This window comes from Piliocolobus tephrosceles, chromosome 5 (assembly GCF_002776525.5).
Source record: "Piliocolobus tephrosceles isolate RC106 chromosome 5, ASM277652v3, whole genome shotgun sequence".
NCBI classification, from domain to species: Eukaryota; Metazoa; Chordata; class Mammalia; order Primates; family Cercopithecidae; genus Piliocolobus; species Piliocolobus tephrosceles.
The window spans coordinates 12,145,889-12,160,799 of NC_045438.1; the positions used below are offsets into that span (position 1 = coordinate 12,145,889).

General features: G+C 36.9%; 1 protein-coding gene across 1 annotated transcript in view; it reads left to right on the top strand.

The window, feature by feature from the left end:
• The window catches only part of LOC111550287 (plasminogen), a 59,458-nt gene that overhangs the window by 20,509 nt on the left and 24,038 nt on the right, over positions 1 to 14,911 (top strand). The window contains exons 7-10 of the mRNA XM_023223618.2: positions 869 to 987; positions 2,523 to 2,685; positions 2,930 to 3,075; positions 6,597 to 6,756. Coding sequence (XP_023079386.1) covers positions 869 to 987; positions 2,523 to 2,685; positions 2,930 to 3,075; positions 6,597 to 6,756 — 588 coding nt within the window. The remainder of the gene's footprint in view (positions 1 to 868; positions 988 to 2,522; positions 2,686 to 2,929; positions 3,076 to 6,596; positions 6,757 to 14,911) is intronic.

A 14,911-nucleotide genomic window follows, 5' to 3' on the forward strand; every position in this document is an offset into this window, starting at 1 on the left:
GATTAAGAAAATGTGGCACATATACACCATGGAATACTATGCAGCCATAAAAAAGGATGAGTTTGCGTCCTTTGTAGGGACATGGATGCAGCTGGAAACCATCATTCTTAGCAAATTATCACAAGAAGAGAAAACCAAACACCGCATGTTCTCACTCATAGGTGGGAACTGAACAATGAGCTCACTTGGACTCAGGAAGGGGAACATCACACACTGGGGCCTATCATGGGGAGGGGGGAGGGGGGAGGGATTGCATTGGGGAGTTATACCTGATATAAATGATGAATTGATGGGTGCTGACGAGTTGATGGGTGCAGCACACCAACATGGCACATGTATACATATGTAACCTGCACGTTATGCACATGTACCCTAGAACTTAAAGTATAATAAAAAAAAAAAAAAAAAAAGACTGCTATTATTTGTGGTTGAATAACTAGAGTTTGCTTACATCAGCTTTCTAGATAGCCAAAATGATAAAGTCACTGATTCTGTTGAGTGATTTTTACACATGTAAACTGTTAGAAAAACAGTGCTTGGCAGCTGGGCATGGTGGCACATGACTGTAGTCCTAGTTACTTAAAGGGCGGAAGTGGGAGGATTGCTTGAGTGAGTTCAAGGAGTTCAACGCAAGCCTAGACAATAAGTGGGACCCTGCCTCTAAAAACAAAACAGAAAAAGAAAGTCCTTGGAATACAGGGCCAGCCTTGTTTCCTAGTTGGCGTCTCTGAACACAGCCTTCATCCAATTACCTCCTCCGTGCCTGACTGTGCCTAGCACACAGCAGGTGCTCAATGTTTGCTCTTGAAAAAGACTCATCCATGAACGTAAATGTTCCGTGCTACTAAAATATTTCTTGTCCATTCAGATTTCCAAACAAGAACCTGAAGAAGAATTACTGTCGTAACCCCGATGGGGAGCCACGGCCTTGGTGTTTCACCACCCACCCCAACAAGCGCTGGGAACTTTGCGACATCCCCCGCTGCAGTGAGTATGGTGCACACCCAGATTCCGGGATTCTGATCTGCCCTGTTCTTGAAATCAGAAGAAAACATATGTCAGTGCCTGAGTGCAGCCTCTGAAAAGTGACCTACAAGTCCCATGGGATGTTATTGGTCTTCATTTTATTGCTGGTTTAAAACAGTTATGGTTATTGGTTACTGTAGGTGATTGATCAGAGCGTCCATTTATCATATTTTTCTTTCTTTGCATCTGAAACTTCCACCTCAGAAGTTCACTGAAATGTAGGCTTTGGGTGTTGTTCGTCCTATTCTACTTTTCTCTGTGCTAAAAGGAAATCAGACCCATGCTCTCTGACACATGAATTTCATTTTAACCAGAGTTCTAATAGTTGTTTTGTAAACAAAGAGTGTCTTTGTTTACAATGTTCAGGTCTGTGGGTGTCCAGTTTTTCCAACTTGGGGAGCAGAGGGTGAGGGGTGGGGGTGGGGAAGAGTTCAGGAGGAGAAGATGAAATGGCAGACCTAGTAGAAATGATGTGGAGTAAACAATTTTATCATATTTTCCTCTCTGAGAATTTGAAGCAAAGGATTACACACTAAGACAAAGACAGGCATGAAAGGTTAAAAAGGATTCAGTGAGGGTTGGCCTCCCCTCCTTTCCTCTGACACGTGTCCTTTGAAAGCAGAAGTTCCTCAGGCATTCTCCCTTTTTGTGAATATCAATTTCTGTGTTTTCGGTTTCTCTTTTTGTCATCTTCTTTTTTTCCTCAAGAATGTCTTGATTTCTGGATTCACCACTTTTCCTTGGAGGTGTTTTTTGCCTTCTTTCCATGGACTCTTTCCCTGTTGTTTGGCTTTTATGGAATGTTGGGTATCGCTCAGTTATGTCTACTCAGTGAATAATTTATTCTTCAGGAAATAGAGTGGACCTTTGGTGTATGTGAGAATTCAGGGTAGGAGGTGATATGTGTTGATACTTACCAGGTAGGAAGGACTGAGCAAAGAGAACATAGAAAGAAGCATCTACCCAAGTGTCTTTCCCTGGAGGAGTTCCTCATGAAGGGTCTCACAGGCATAGATGCTACTAAATTTATTTCTTCTGAAAACATGAAACAATTTTCAAGTGCCAAATTCCAAGAGAGGCTGAGGAGAAGACAAGCAGACCAGAGCACCCTGCAGCCATCCTCATTAACATCCATCTGTGCGTTCTCTATTTTAAAATTATTCATTGTAGGGCTGGGCACAGTGGCTCACGCCTGTAATCCCAGCACTTTGGGAGGCAGAGGCAGGCAGATCACGAGGTCAGGAGTTCAAGACCAGCTTGGCCAGTATGGTGAAACTCTACCTCTACTAAAAATACAAAAAAATTAGCCAGGCATGGTGACACTCTCCTATAGTCTGAGCTACTTGGGTGTCTGAGGCAGGAGAAAGACTTGAACCTGGGAGGTGGAGGTTGCAGTGAGCTGAGATCATGCCACTGACTCCAGTCTGGGCAACAGAGCGAGACTCTGTCTCAAAAAGAAAAAAATTATTCATTGTAATTTATTTTTCCCATTCAAGCAACACCTCCACCATCTTCTGGTCCCACCTACCAGTGTCTGAAGGGAACAGGTGAAAACTATCGTGGGAATGTGGCTGTTACCATTTCCGGGCACACCTGTCAGCACTGGAGTGCACAGACCCCTCACACACATAACAGGACACCAGAAAACTTTCCCTGCAAGTAAGTCCTCTCCAGTCTCATTCTGCTGCTATGGAATGTGAAATCCCATTGACTTTGCCTTAGCTTTAGTTACTATAGGAATGCAGGATAAAGTATTCTCGAAGAAAAACTGATCTAGTCATAAGTAAAGGAAATGAACTTTAGCACGTTTTTTCCTGTAACAGTTGTTCTCAAAGTGTGGTTCCCCAGACTTTTTTTTTTTTTTTTTTTTGGAAAGCTAAACTCACAACCACTTCTTTTTCAGAAATTTGGATGAAAACTACTGCCGCAATCCTGATGGAGAAAAGGCCCCATGGTGCTATACAACTGACAGCCAAGTGCGGTGGGAGTACTGTAAGATACCGTCCTGTGAGTCCTCCCCAGTATCCACGGAACCATTGGATCCCACAGGTAAGCAAGGGTATGGGAGCTTACTGAGGGCCCAAGTGCTCTCCTTATTTTTGTACACCAGTGGCGTCATCACAATATACAGTAGCTTTGTTAGTTTAATGCTATTGTGGTCAGAGAGCATGCCCTATATGATTTCAGTTATTTTAGATTTGTTGACGTTTGTCTTATGGTTCAGGATATAGTCATCTCGGTGAATGTTTCATGTGCTCTTGAAAAGAATGTGTCTTCTGTGGTGGTTGGGTGGGATGTTCCCTCAAGGTCATTTAGGTGAAGTTGGTTGCTGGTGTTCTTCTGTATCCTTACTGATTGTCTGTCTCCTCCTTCATTGACTACTAAGGATGAATGGTGATGTGTCCAACTTTAACTGTAGATTAGTCTATTTCTCTTTTAGATCATAACTCTGTTTTGTATATTTTGAAGCTCTGTTGTTAGGCACATATTTATTTAGGATTGTTATGTCTTCTTGATGAAAGGACTCCTTTATCATTATGTAATGTTTTTTCTTATCTCTGGGAATATTCCTTCTTCTGAAGTTCTGAGCTCTCTTTATGGTGATATAAATACAGTCTTACAGCTCTGTTTTCACTAGTATTTGTATGATATATCTTTTAAATTTGTATCTCTTTTAAATTTATCTCAGCTTTTAAATTGAGATGTTCAAACCATTTGCATTAATGCAATTGTTAATAGAGTTGAATTTATATCTACCATCAAGTTAGTTATTTCTTTTTGTCCCATTTAAACTTTGTTCCTTGTTTCATCTTTTTCTGCCTGCATTTAGATTGAGTTTATCTCCACTACTTACTTATTATATTAATTTTTAATGGTTTTAGTATTTTCTACAAAAAAATTAGTATTTTCTACATTTTTTACTTTTCACATTCCACCTTCAAATGATATAATTCTACTTGACTTACAAAAACCTTACATCATTGCAATTCTACTTCCACCCTCCCAAAATGCTACACTATCACTCTTTGTAATAGAAGCTTACTTCTACTATGTCATAGATCTCACAATACATTAACACTATTTTTGCCCTAATAGTTGTGTTTTAAAGTGATTAAGAATAAAACTATTTTAAATATTTTCTTTGTTTCTTTATTTTACATTTCTGGTGCTTCTCATCTTTTGGGGTAGATCTCAATTTCCATCTGGTGTCAGATTCTTTCTGTGAAAAACAACCTTTAGCATTTTTTGTAGCACATGTCTGCTACTGCTGAAGTCTTTCAGATTTTCAGTGTCTGAAAAAGTATTTTGCCTTCAGTTTTTAAAAGTAATTTTGCTGAACATAGATGCTGAGTTGAGAGTTTCATTCCTTGCAGCGCTTTAATGATGATGTTCCATTATCTTCTGTTTTAAATAGTTTGACTAGAAATCTGATTTTGTTCCTATGTTTTCAATAGGTCATTTTTCTCTGACTACCTTTAAGATTTACTCATCTTTGTTATTCAACAGTTTGACTATGATGTGTTTATTATGAATTTCTTTGTGTTTAATCTGCTTGAGATATTCTGAGTTCCTAGATTTGTAGATTGTTGATTTTTTCTTTTCTCTCTTTTTTTTTTTTTTTTTTTTTTTTTTGAGATGGAGCCTCACTCTGTCACCCAGGCTGGAGTGCAGTGGCACAGTCTCGGCTCACTGCAACCTCCACCTCCCAGGTTCAAGTGATTCTCCTGCTTCAGCCTCCTGAGTAGCTGGGACTACAGGCATGTGCCACCAGGCCCAGCTAATTTTTGTATTTTTGGTAGAGACAGAGTTTTGCCATGTTGGCCGGGTTGGTCTCAAACTCTGACCTCAGACGATCCATCACCTTGGCCTCCCAAAATGCTGACAGTACAGGTGTGAGCAACTGTGCCCAGCCTAGATTGTCGATTTTCATTGTCCTTGTAAAATTCACAGCCATTATATGTTCAAATGTTTCTTTTTTCACTTTTCTCTCTCTGTATTTTCCTTTTGGGACTCTAAGTACCCACGTGTTAGAACGTTCATGTTGTTTCATAAATCTTGTAAGCTTGTTCTCCTTTATTTTTTTCCAGTAACTCTTTTTCTCTCTTGGTGTGTTGGTCTGGATAAGTTCTAGTAACTATTTCCAAGTTTATGGATTATTTTGTCAGTTGCGTCTAGTCATCTCCTCAGCCCACTGAGAGAATTCTTCATCTCTGATGTTGTGACTTTTTTTCTAGCATTTTCATGTTACTCTTTTCTATAGTTTCCATCTCTTTGCTGAAATACTCTACCTATCCATGCATATTGTCCACCATTACGACAAGATTGTTTAACATATTAACGTAGGTATCACACAATCCCAATCTGATAGCTTCCAGATAGCATCTTCTGTAAGTCTGACTCTCTGGATTGCTTTATTATTCAACAGTGGCTTTTTTTCCCCCTTGGGTTTTTTATGTGTCTTGTAATTCTTTAATCAAACACTAGACATTATAAATAGAAGAACAGTAGAGGTTACAGTAAATATTGTTTATACTTTGAAACGGACACCCTTCTCTTGCAAATATATGTTGTGGATAATTGAGTCAATGTAGTCACTAGTTTAACTGAATTTGGGATTTGTGGTTGCTAGTTTTACCTTAAGTGCAAAACAGATATAAATTCCTCCAGTGATGTACTACTGCTGTCTTTTGCTTAGAGTGGGGCTTGGGGTGCTGAAGAGTTTTCTCCAGATTTCAGCAGTCACTGCATGCCTGCACTACAAAGGAGATCTCTTCATACACATAATCTAACCCCACTGACACTCAGCTGTTTCTTGTTACTGAGTGCTCACTTTTTGGTGGACATAGGAGAATACTTATCTCCCTCGCCTACCTCCCTCTTAAGTTGAGCACAGCTTAGCTTTGAAAGTAGTGATTTTTCAGTGTTCTTTTGCCTCCTTCTGATGAAACTTGTACCTGTGGTGGGTTTGGAAAGAAAGAGTAGTAGGCTTCTGTTTCATTGCAATGCAGGATGTTGGGCACAAGAGGATTCCCTGTAACTTCTCCAAGGGAATAAGATTTTTGGCTCCACCACTCTCTGAGAAGCTGTGGATCTTTGCCTGCAGTCCTAGATGCAGGGCCATCTCCTGCCCTATCACCCAGAAGCTTTGGTCTTTGGCTTTGTTTGGGGAAGTACCTACAGAAATGTATAAAGGTTTCATGTCTGCCCCCGACTGACAGCCACTCACCACCCACAGTCAGCACTGCCGAATGCATCCTCCTCTCATCTGCCCTCGTGTTCTCATGAACACTCAGTAGAGATCCATAAAAAAGAGCTTGCACATAAGTGCAGTTTCCAATTTTAAGTACTCTGTCTGTTCTTTCCCACCCAGGTTTTAAATGAAATATTACTAAGAATTATTAATGTTCTAAAATGCTATAAATCTATTTTTAATGTTAATCTGTCTGCTAATACAGAAAAGAGAACAGTCATAATTCTCAGAGGCTACTGTACTGTTTTTGTCATAAATTGCTTCACGCTTCTTTTTTTTCATTATTTGTTAAGCTTGATTTCTTTTATTTTAATTTCAGCACCACCTGAGCTTACCCCTGTGGTCCAGGAGTGCTACCATGGTGATGGGCAGAGCTACCGAGGCACATCCTCCACCACCATCACAGGAAAGAAGTGTCAATCTTGGTCATCTATGACACCACACCGGCATCAGAAGACCCCAGAAAACTACCCAAATGCGTATGTCTTTGATTTTTACTGTAAGAGGGGCATCAGCCAACTGAAATTTCTGTTAAAAGAGCCATGCTTCATGCTTTGAGCCAACTTCCCAGGACCAAAGCTCTCTTAGACCCAGAATGTGTAGAAAAATGTCTCAAGAACCTTGCTTTTGAAGAAAGGGTCTGAGAGAAGAGAAATTTTAGGCTGGCTGTATTTCCTGAGTAGTTTTATGGAAGCAGGAGGATATCTGCAGGTGATGAGGTCACATTAATTGAAAGCTCAGGAGTACATATGAGCAAATGCTTAGAAACAGTACCATTCCACAATGCCCGCTAAATATCAGTGCAATATTTCTCCATAGAAATCTATCATCTTAACCTCCAACCCCTAAAATGAAGGTTGAATTTGCTTTTTTTGTCTTGGGTCACAAGTATATATACTTTTTATATGTAAGTATGAATATATATACACACATATATGTATACATATGTGTGCATATATACACACATGTGTGCATATATACACACACATATATATGTATATCATATATGTGTATCATATACTTGTATATATATACTTATGATACACTTGTATATCATATATATGTGTATATATGTGTGTATATATATATTCTGACCTGTATAAACACAGTGGGTCCTAAGCACCCAGGTCCGAAAGGATATGGGTTGCTGGGACATGAAGAACTAAAACAAGATACACAGATGCTGAAAAGCGAAAGAGGCCGTTAGATGAACAGAAAACCAGGTCTAACAAAGACAGCCTTTCTTCCATAAATGAGTATACAATATATGGAAAAAACTGTTTTTACATATTGGAGAACAGATAAACTGAGATAATTTAGAAAGGGAATCAAATGAGATCAACCCTATAATACCCTTGGCTTTGTTCCTGGAGACCCCTCCTGGGCTAAAGAACAAGGAGATGAAGCCCAAGCCGACCACTGCAGTCTTGGTGAACTGAGGAAGGAGACTGGAATTTGGGATTACTAAAACAACTGAGATTTTCTAAGCTAGGTAATAACATGAAAGGATTTGTAGAGGAAAGGAGCTCCAGGAATGTCCATAGAAAAGTCCTCAAGTCTTTGGCTACATAGAAAGCTGCATATGCACAGAGAGAGGTTCCAGAGAGAAAGTAGGATAAAGAACAGCTGCTGGGGAAAGAAAAACTGCAGGGGAACAGTGAGTTCAATGGAGATGCCAGAGCTCACATAGCACTGGGGTTATCTAAGTTCTGACCAGCCAGAGGAGAGACCTCGCTGAACATCTTGGGCATTCAGTAGTCACCACATAAAGCCATACTTTGGAAGTAGGATTAGTGTTTTCCTATAATAAAGGCCACTCCGGAAGCAGCATAGTAAAGCTGAAAAGCAATTCTAAAATAATCAGCATGATCTCCAAGTAAGTTAATTGATTGCCATAAGAAAATTCAACCCTCTTTAGAGGCAAACAACAAAATCAAGTTGCTCAGTTATGTGGCATCCACAATGTGTGACCTAAATTTATAACTTTACCAGACAGTGTGGTCCATAACCAGGAGAAAAAGCACTCAGTACAAACAGACCCAGAAATAAAGAAATTGGCAAGAAGATTTGAAATATACATGTCATAATTGTGTTCAAGGATTTAAAGGAAACATGAACATGAAAGAAACAAATGGATAATATCAACAGAGGAAAATTATAAAATAGCCAAAAGGAAATTGAATAACTAAAAAATGTACATGTTTAGTGAAAAATTTACTGGATAGACTTACCATCAGGTTAGACATTACAGAAGAAAAAGTTAACTAGAAAATAATTCAATAGAAGTGATACAAACTGCAGTACACACATACAAAGACTGAAAAAATAAAGAAACAGAGCCTCAAGAATACCTGTGAAAATATCAAAAGATTTCATATATGTGTAAAGCAAGTCACAAGAGAGGAAAGAGATATTAGGACAGAAAAAACACTTGAAGCAACAAGAAAAATCTTATTAGAAGCCAGAAGAAGAACACATATGTTTACACAGAATAATAGTGGTAAAAATGACTGATGCCTTCTCGTCAGAAACTATGCTGGTCAGAAGCAATCAGATAACAACTTTAAAGTGATAGAAAAAAAATTAAAAGGATTAACATAGAATGTTATATCCAGCAAAAATATCCCTTGAAAATGAATGTTATATAAATACATATTCTGCCTCCCCCCAGCAAATAAAAAAAAACACTAAGAGAATATTTCATTACTAGGCTTATATAATAAAAGATGTTCTAGCAATCTATTTTGGTAGAAGAAAAGTAGTGCCTGATGGGAACTTTATACTAAGCAAGGAAGAACCCTATAAATGGCAAATGTAAAATATTTATATTTAGTGCCTTAATTTCTTTAAAAGATAATTGATGGGAAGCTGATTTGGGCAGATCATAAGGTCAGGAGTTCAAGATCAGCCTGACCAAATGGTAAAACCCCATCTCTACTAAAAATACAAAACTAGCTGAGCATGGTGGTGCATGCCTGTAATCCCAGCTACTCAGGAGGCTGAGGCAGAAGAATCGCTTGAACCCAGGGGGCAGATGTTGCAGTGAGCTGAGATCGTGCCATTGCACTCCAGCCTGGGCGACAGAAGGAGACTCAAAACAAACAAACAAACAAAAAGATAATAATAGACTACTTGAAGTAAAATGATAGCAATGTATTGCTATTTTAGTGTATGTAAAAGTAAAAAATTTTAAAATAGTCACATAAATAATGTAGGAGATAAATGGAAGTATACTGTTCTAAGTTTACTACATTATCCATGAAGTTATATAATATAAACAAATGGTTGAAGGTGGTAAGTTAAAAAGGGTTATTGTAAATCCTAGAGCAACTTAAAAAATGTAAACTTAGAGGAATAGATAATAATAAGAATATTCCATTTATCCAAAAGGACAGAAAGAAAGAAAAAAGAATGAAGAAGATATGGCAAAGAGAGAAAATACATAGCATTATGGTAGACTTAAACTGAACTGAAAGTATATTTAATATACTCCTAACTATATGAAATATAAAGGGATTAAACATTGCAAATAAAAGGCAGAGATTGTTAAGCGGAATAAAATTCAAAGCCCAATTATGTTCTTTTTACCATACATGCTCTTTAATTGTAAAGAGCTAGCTCAAAAACCAAGTGTGGAAAATGATGTATCATGAAAATAAGAATCAGAAGAAAACTGGAGTGGGTAATGTTAATCCCAAAGTAATCTACAAGAAATAATACCAAGATGAAAAAGTTATTTCTTAAGTGAAAAAAGGTTTATTCATTAAGACTTAACAATGCTAACTGGGTTGTACTCTCATAAGAGCCCTTATGATATATGAAGCAAAAACTGACAGAACTAAAGAGATGAACAGATAAGCCCACAATTAGAGTTGGAGATAGCCTAATGTCTCTCTCCATATGGTTATACATCTTCCCAAACAAAATATAATAGAAAAATACACAAAAAATCAGAAAGAATACATATGTTTTAAAGGAAATTGTCAACCTATTTAACACTATGCCAAACTGCAGAATACACATTCAAGTATGCATGGGGCATTCACCGACATATACCATATGTGTGGCCTTATAGCAAGTCTCAACAGATTTAAAAGAATTAAAATGATACAGAGTCTGTTTTCTGAACAAAACAGAATTAAATGAGATATAAATAACAAAAAAATTGGGAAATTATCAAATATTTGAAAATGAAGCAACGCATTTCCAAATACTTCATAATTCAAAGAAGAAACCACCAAGGAATTTAGAAAAGTTTTGAACTGAATAATAGTAGAAATACAATATATCAAACTTTGCATGATGCAGCAAATGTTTTTAGGGTTTTATAACTTTAAATGCTTTGAGTAGAAAATAGAAACATGTAAAAATCAATGACTTAAGATAGCATTTCTCAAAGTATGGTCTGGAGAAACCTGAAGAAGTTTCTTGAGATCCCTTCAGAAACAGTCTATGAGGTTAAAACACTTTAAAATTAAAAAAAAAAAAAAGATTGTATTTACCATTTCACTTGCATTTCCTGATAAGTGTACAGTAGAGTTTCCCAGCGGCTACATAATGTTTGATCACATTATCTCTCTGATGGCTAATAAAATATGTGATTGTCTATTATGTTTAAAAACATTTTTAGTTTCGGATGCAATAAATATTCATAGTATATATTACAAAATGAAAGCTCTTTAGGATCCCCAATACTTTTTAAGAGTTAAAGGGGTCCTAAGACCAAAAACTTTGAGAACTGTTGATTTAAGATAATTTAAAAATCTAGAAAAGAAGAAGCAAGTGAGATCCAAGGCAAGTGGAAGAAAAGAAAGAATGAAAATCAGTGAAATCCAGTGTATAAGAATACAGACAAACAATTGAGTAAATCCGTGAAACAGAAAGTCGGTTCTTTTCAAAGATTCATGTGATTGATAAAACTCTGCCTAAACTGATGACAAAGGAGGGAGCACCACCATCAACATCAGGAGTGAAAAAGGGGAAGAGTCATTGCTATGGGATCCTTTAAATATTAAAGCTAATAAACAAATATTGAGAGCAACTTTATGTTGACAAATTCAATAACCTAGATAATATGGACTAATTCCTTAAGAAAAAAAAAAAAAACAAATAAGCAAATTGGACACTGAATAAACTAAATTTCTAACCAACCTGATATCTATTAAAGGCAACATGTGTATATAATCTTTAACAGGTTAATCTATATTAATAAATCAATAAACTTCCCACAGACAACACTCTAAGCCCAGATGGCATCATTAGAAATTTTATTATTATTAAAAAGAAATCCAATTCTTCATAATCTGTTACAGAAAATAGAGGAGAAGGGAACACTTCTCAACTCAATTTGTGAGAAAAAAAAAAACCCTCGTTGTAAAAAAGTAGACAAGGATATTGTGAGAAACTATAGCACATTATGTGTTGTGAACATAAACATAAAAAGATGTAACAAAATTTTAATCATTAACATGATGAACATCCCAAACAAGTGACGCTTCTCTTCAAGAATCCAAGGCTGGCTTAACATTTACAAAACAATCCATGTAATCTAACATGTTAACAGAATAAAAGTGATAAATCATATGATTATATAATAGATTCAGAAGAAAAATGTGACAAAATTTAACACTCATCCATGATAAAATGTCTCAGCAAACTATGAATAGACTAGAACTTCTTTAACTTGATCAAGGGCATCTACAAAAGACCTCCAGATAACATCAACTTAATGGTAAAAGATGAATGTTTTCTCTCTAAGACTGGGAATAAGAAAAATATGTTTGCTCTCAATACTTCTAATCAGCATTTTACTACATTGGTCACAACTATTGCCATAAGACCTGAAAACAAAACAAAAAGAGAGAAAAAAAGGAAGGAAAGAAAGAAAGGGCCTAAAGTTTGGAAAGGAAGAAGTAAAACAGCCTATATTCACAGAAAGCTTAATTAATGGATGCAGAGAGTCCTGAAGACTAATAATTAAATTCTGCAAGATTGGAGAACACATAAGTATATACATGGACAATATATTAAAAGTAGTTGTATTTTTATACACTGCCAATAATCAACTGGAAAATAAAAATGTCAGAGCAGTATCACTGACAATAGTATCAAAACCACAAAATATTTAGTGATACATTTAACATAATATGCACAAGAACTATATACTGCATACTAAAAAACATTGTTAAGGAAGAAATCAAAAGATCTAAATAAAGCTGTATCATGCTTATATATTAAAAGAGTCAATATCACTTCTCACCAAATTGATCTTTGGATTCAGCCCATACCGAGGCAGATTCTCAGCAGTCTTTTTTTTTTCTTAATGTGACAATGTATATGCTAGAATCACCAGGACAATATTTAAAGAGAAGAAAAAAGTTGGAGGACTTACTTACCCAAAGGTAAAGACTTAAAAAGGCACAGTAAACAAGATATGTGGTACTGGAAAAAAAAAGTATACAGATATAGAAATGGATGGTCCAACAACAGATCCACATATACCTGACAAATTTAGTTTCTATGTAGGTGACAAGGCAATTCAATAAAGAAAAACATCTTTTCCAAAATCATTGTGAAACAACTGGATATCCATCTAGAAAACAAAAATAAAAACAAATTTTGACTTCTACTTTCCACCCCAAATTAATGTGCAAAAGCTCCTAGATCTAAATGTAAGAGCTAAAACTTAAGCTGAAATAAAACAATTCCAGGAAAATGTATAATATTTTCACAAACTTGAGGAAGGCAAAATTTTTTTCAGGCAGGACCCAGAAAACACTAGAGCTAAAAGAAAATAAATTATAATTTGGGCTTCATAAAATGAAAGTTATGTTCATCAAAAGTCATTGTTAAAAAATCAATAGGTAAGTAGCAAACTGGAAGAAAAATCCTCTCCATCCATATATCTGACAAATGATTTGTACCTAGAGTATGAATGTTTCTCCCACTCACTAACCAGAGGACAAACAACCTAATTAAAATGGGCAACAGAATTGAATAGGAAATTTCTCAGGGGACGATGGACAGATGGACAATAAGCACCTGAAAAAATGCTCAACATCTTAGCCATCAAAGAAATAAGAATTATAACCATCACGAGATGTCACCATCACTTAATGGGCATGGGTATCATTAAGAAGACACAACAATAAGTGCTGTCACTGATGTGGAGTGAGGATGAGCAGCTCTCTCACATGCTGGTTAAAGTACAGAACGGCACAACCACTTTGGAAATCAGTCTGCTGGCTTTTTGTAAAGTTAAATAAATATGAGTTTGTGGGGTAGCCCACAAAACTGCAATTCTATTCCTGAATATTTACCCCATAGAAATGAAAACAGAAGTCCACAAAGAGATCTACAAGAATATTCACAGCAGCTCTAGTTCTTATAACCCCACACTGTAAACAACTACAATGTCAGTCAATGAGAAAATGAATCGATAATTTGTGATCTATTCATATAATGGAATATTATTAAGCAATTAAAATGAAGAAGTGACTGACCCTCTCAAATAGGATGGATGGAACTCAAAAACATTATATTAAGGAAAGAAAGCAGATACAAAATTGTATGTTCTGTGTGAGTCCATTCATATCAGGTTTGAGGAGAGGCAAAACGAATTTTTGGTGAAGGAAACCAATAGTATTTCCCTCTGGCAGTGGGAAGAGGGTAGCAGGAATTGAATGAGCCTTGACACAGGGTGTTTCTAGAGTATTGGAAGTGTTCTGTATCATATGGGAGTGTGGGTTACACAAGTATAGGTGATCATCAAAACTCACCAAACGACATTTAAGATCCATGCATTTCCACGTATGTTTATTGCGGCACTATTCACAATAGCAAAGACTTGGAACCAACCCAAATGTCCATCAATGACAGACTGAATGAAGAAAATATGGCACATAAACACCATGGAATACTATGCAGCCATAAAAAAGAATGATTTTATGTCCTTTGTAGGGACATGGATGCAGCTGGAAACCATCATTCTCAGCAAACTATCGCAAGAACAGAAAGCCAAACACCACATGTTCTCACTCATAGGTGGAAATTGAACAGTGAGAACAATGGGACAAAGGAAGGGGAACATCACACACTGGGGCCTGTTGTGGGGTGGGGGGAGGGGGGAGGGATAGCATTAGGAGATATACCTAATGTAAATGACGAGTTAATGGGTGCAGCACACCAACATGGCACATATATACATATGTAACAAATCTGCACGTTGTGCACATGTACCCTAGAACATAAAGTATAATAATAAAATATCTGTGCATTTCACACTATGTAAAAGTATACCTCAATTGAAAAGAGTGGAAATCTGTTTCAAGTGCTCAGCCTTTTAACACATTCAGTTGCTTGGACTACGAGCTTCCTCAAATGGGGTGTCTGGGCGTGAGACTAGATCGCATGTGCAGTCTCTAGAGAGACAATGTTGCATTCCCATGGTACATAATACATTTCCCGTTTTCTCAGACAGTCACAGGTCATGAATGTGAGGATACTGAGAGGTTGGAGCAACATTCTTGGGAGGCATGAAGGAGAGCACATTCTCCAAGATCCCCCCAGCCCGGGGTCCTCGCCTGCTTTGCCTCTTACTCCCTTGTTTTCGGACTCCTCCGTAGCTGCCCAACC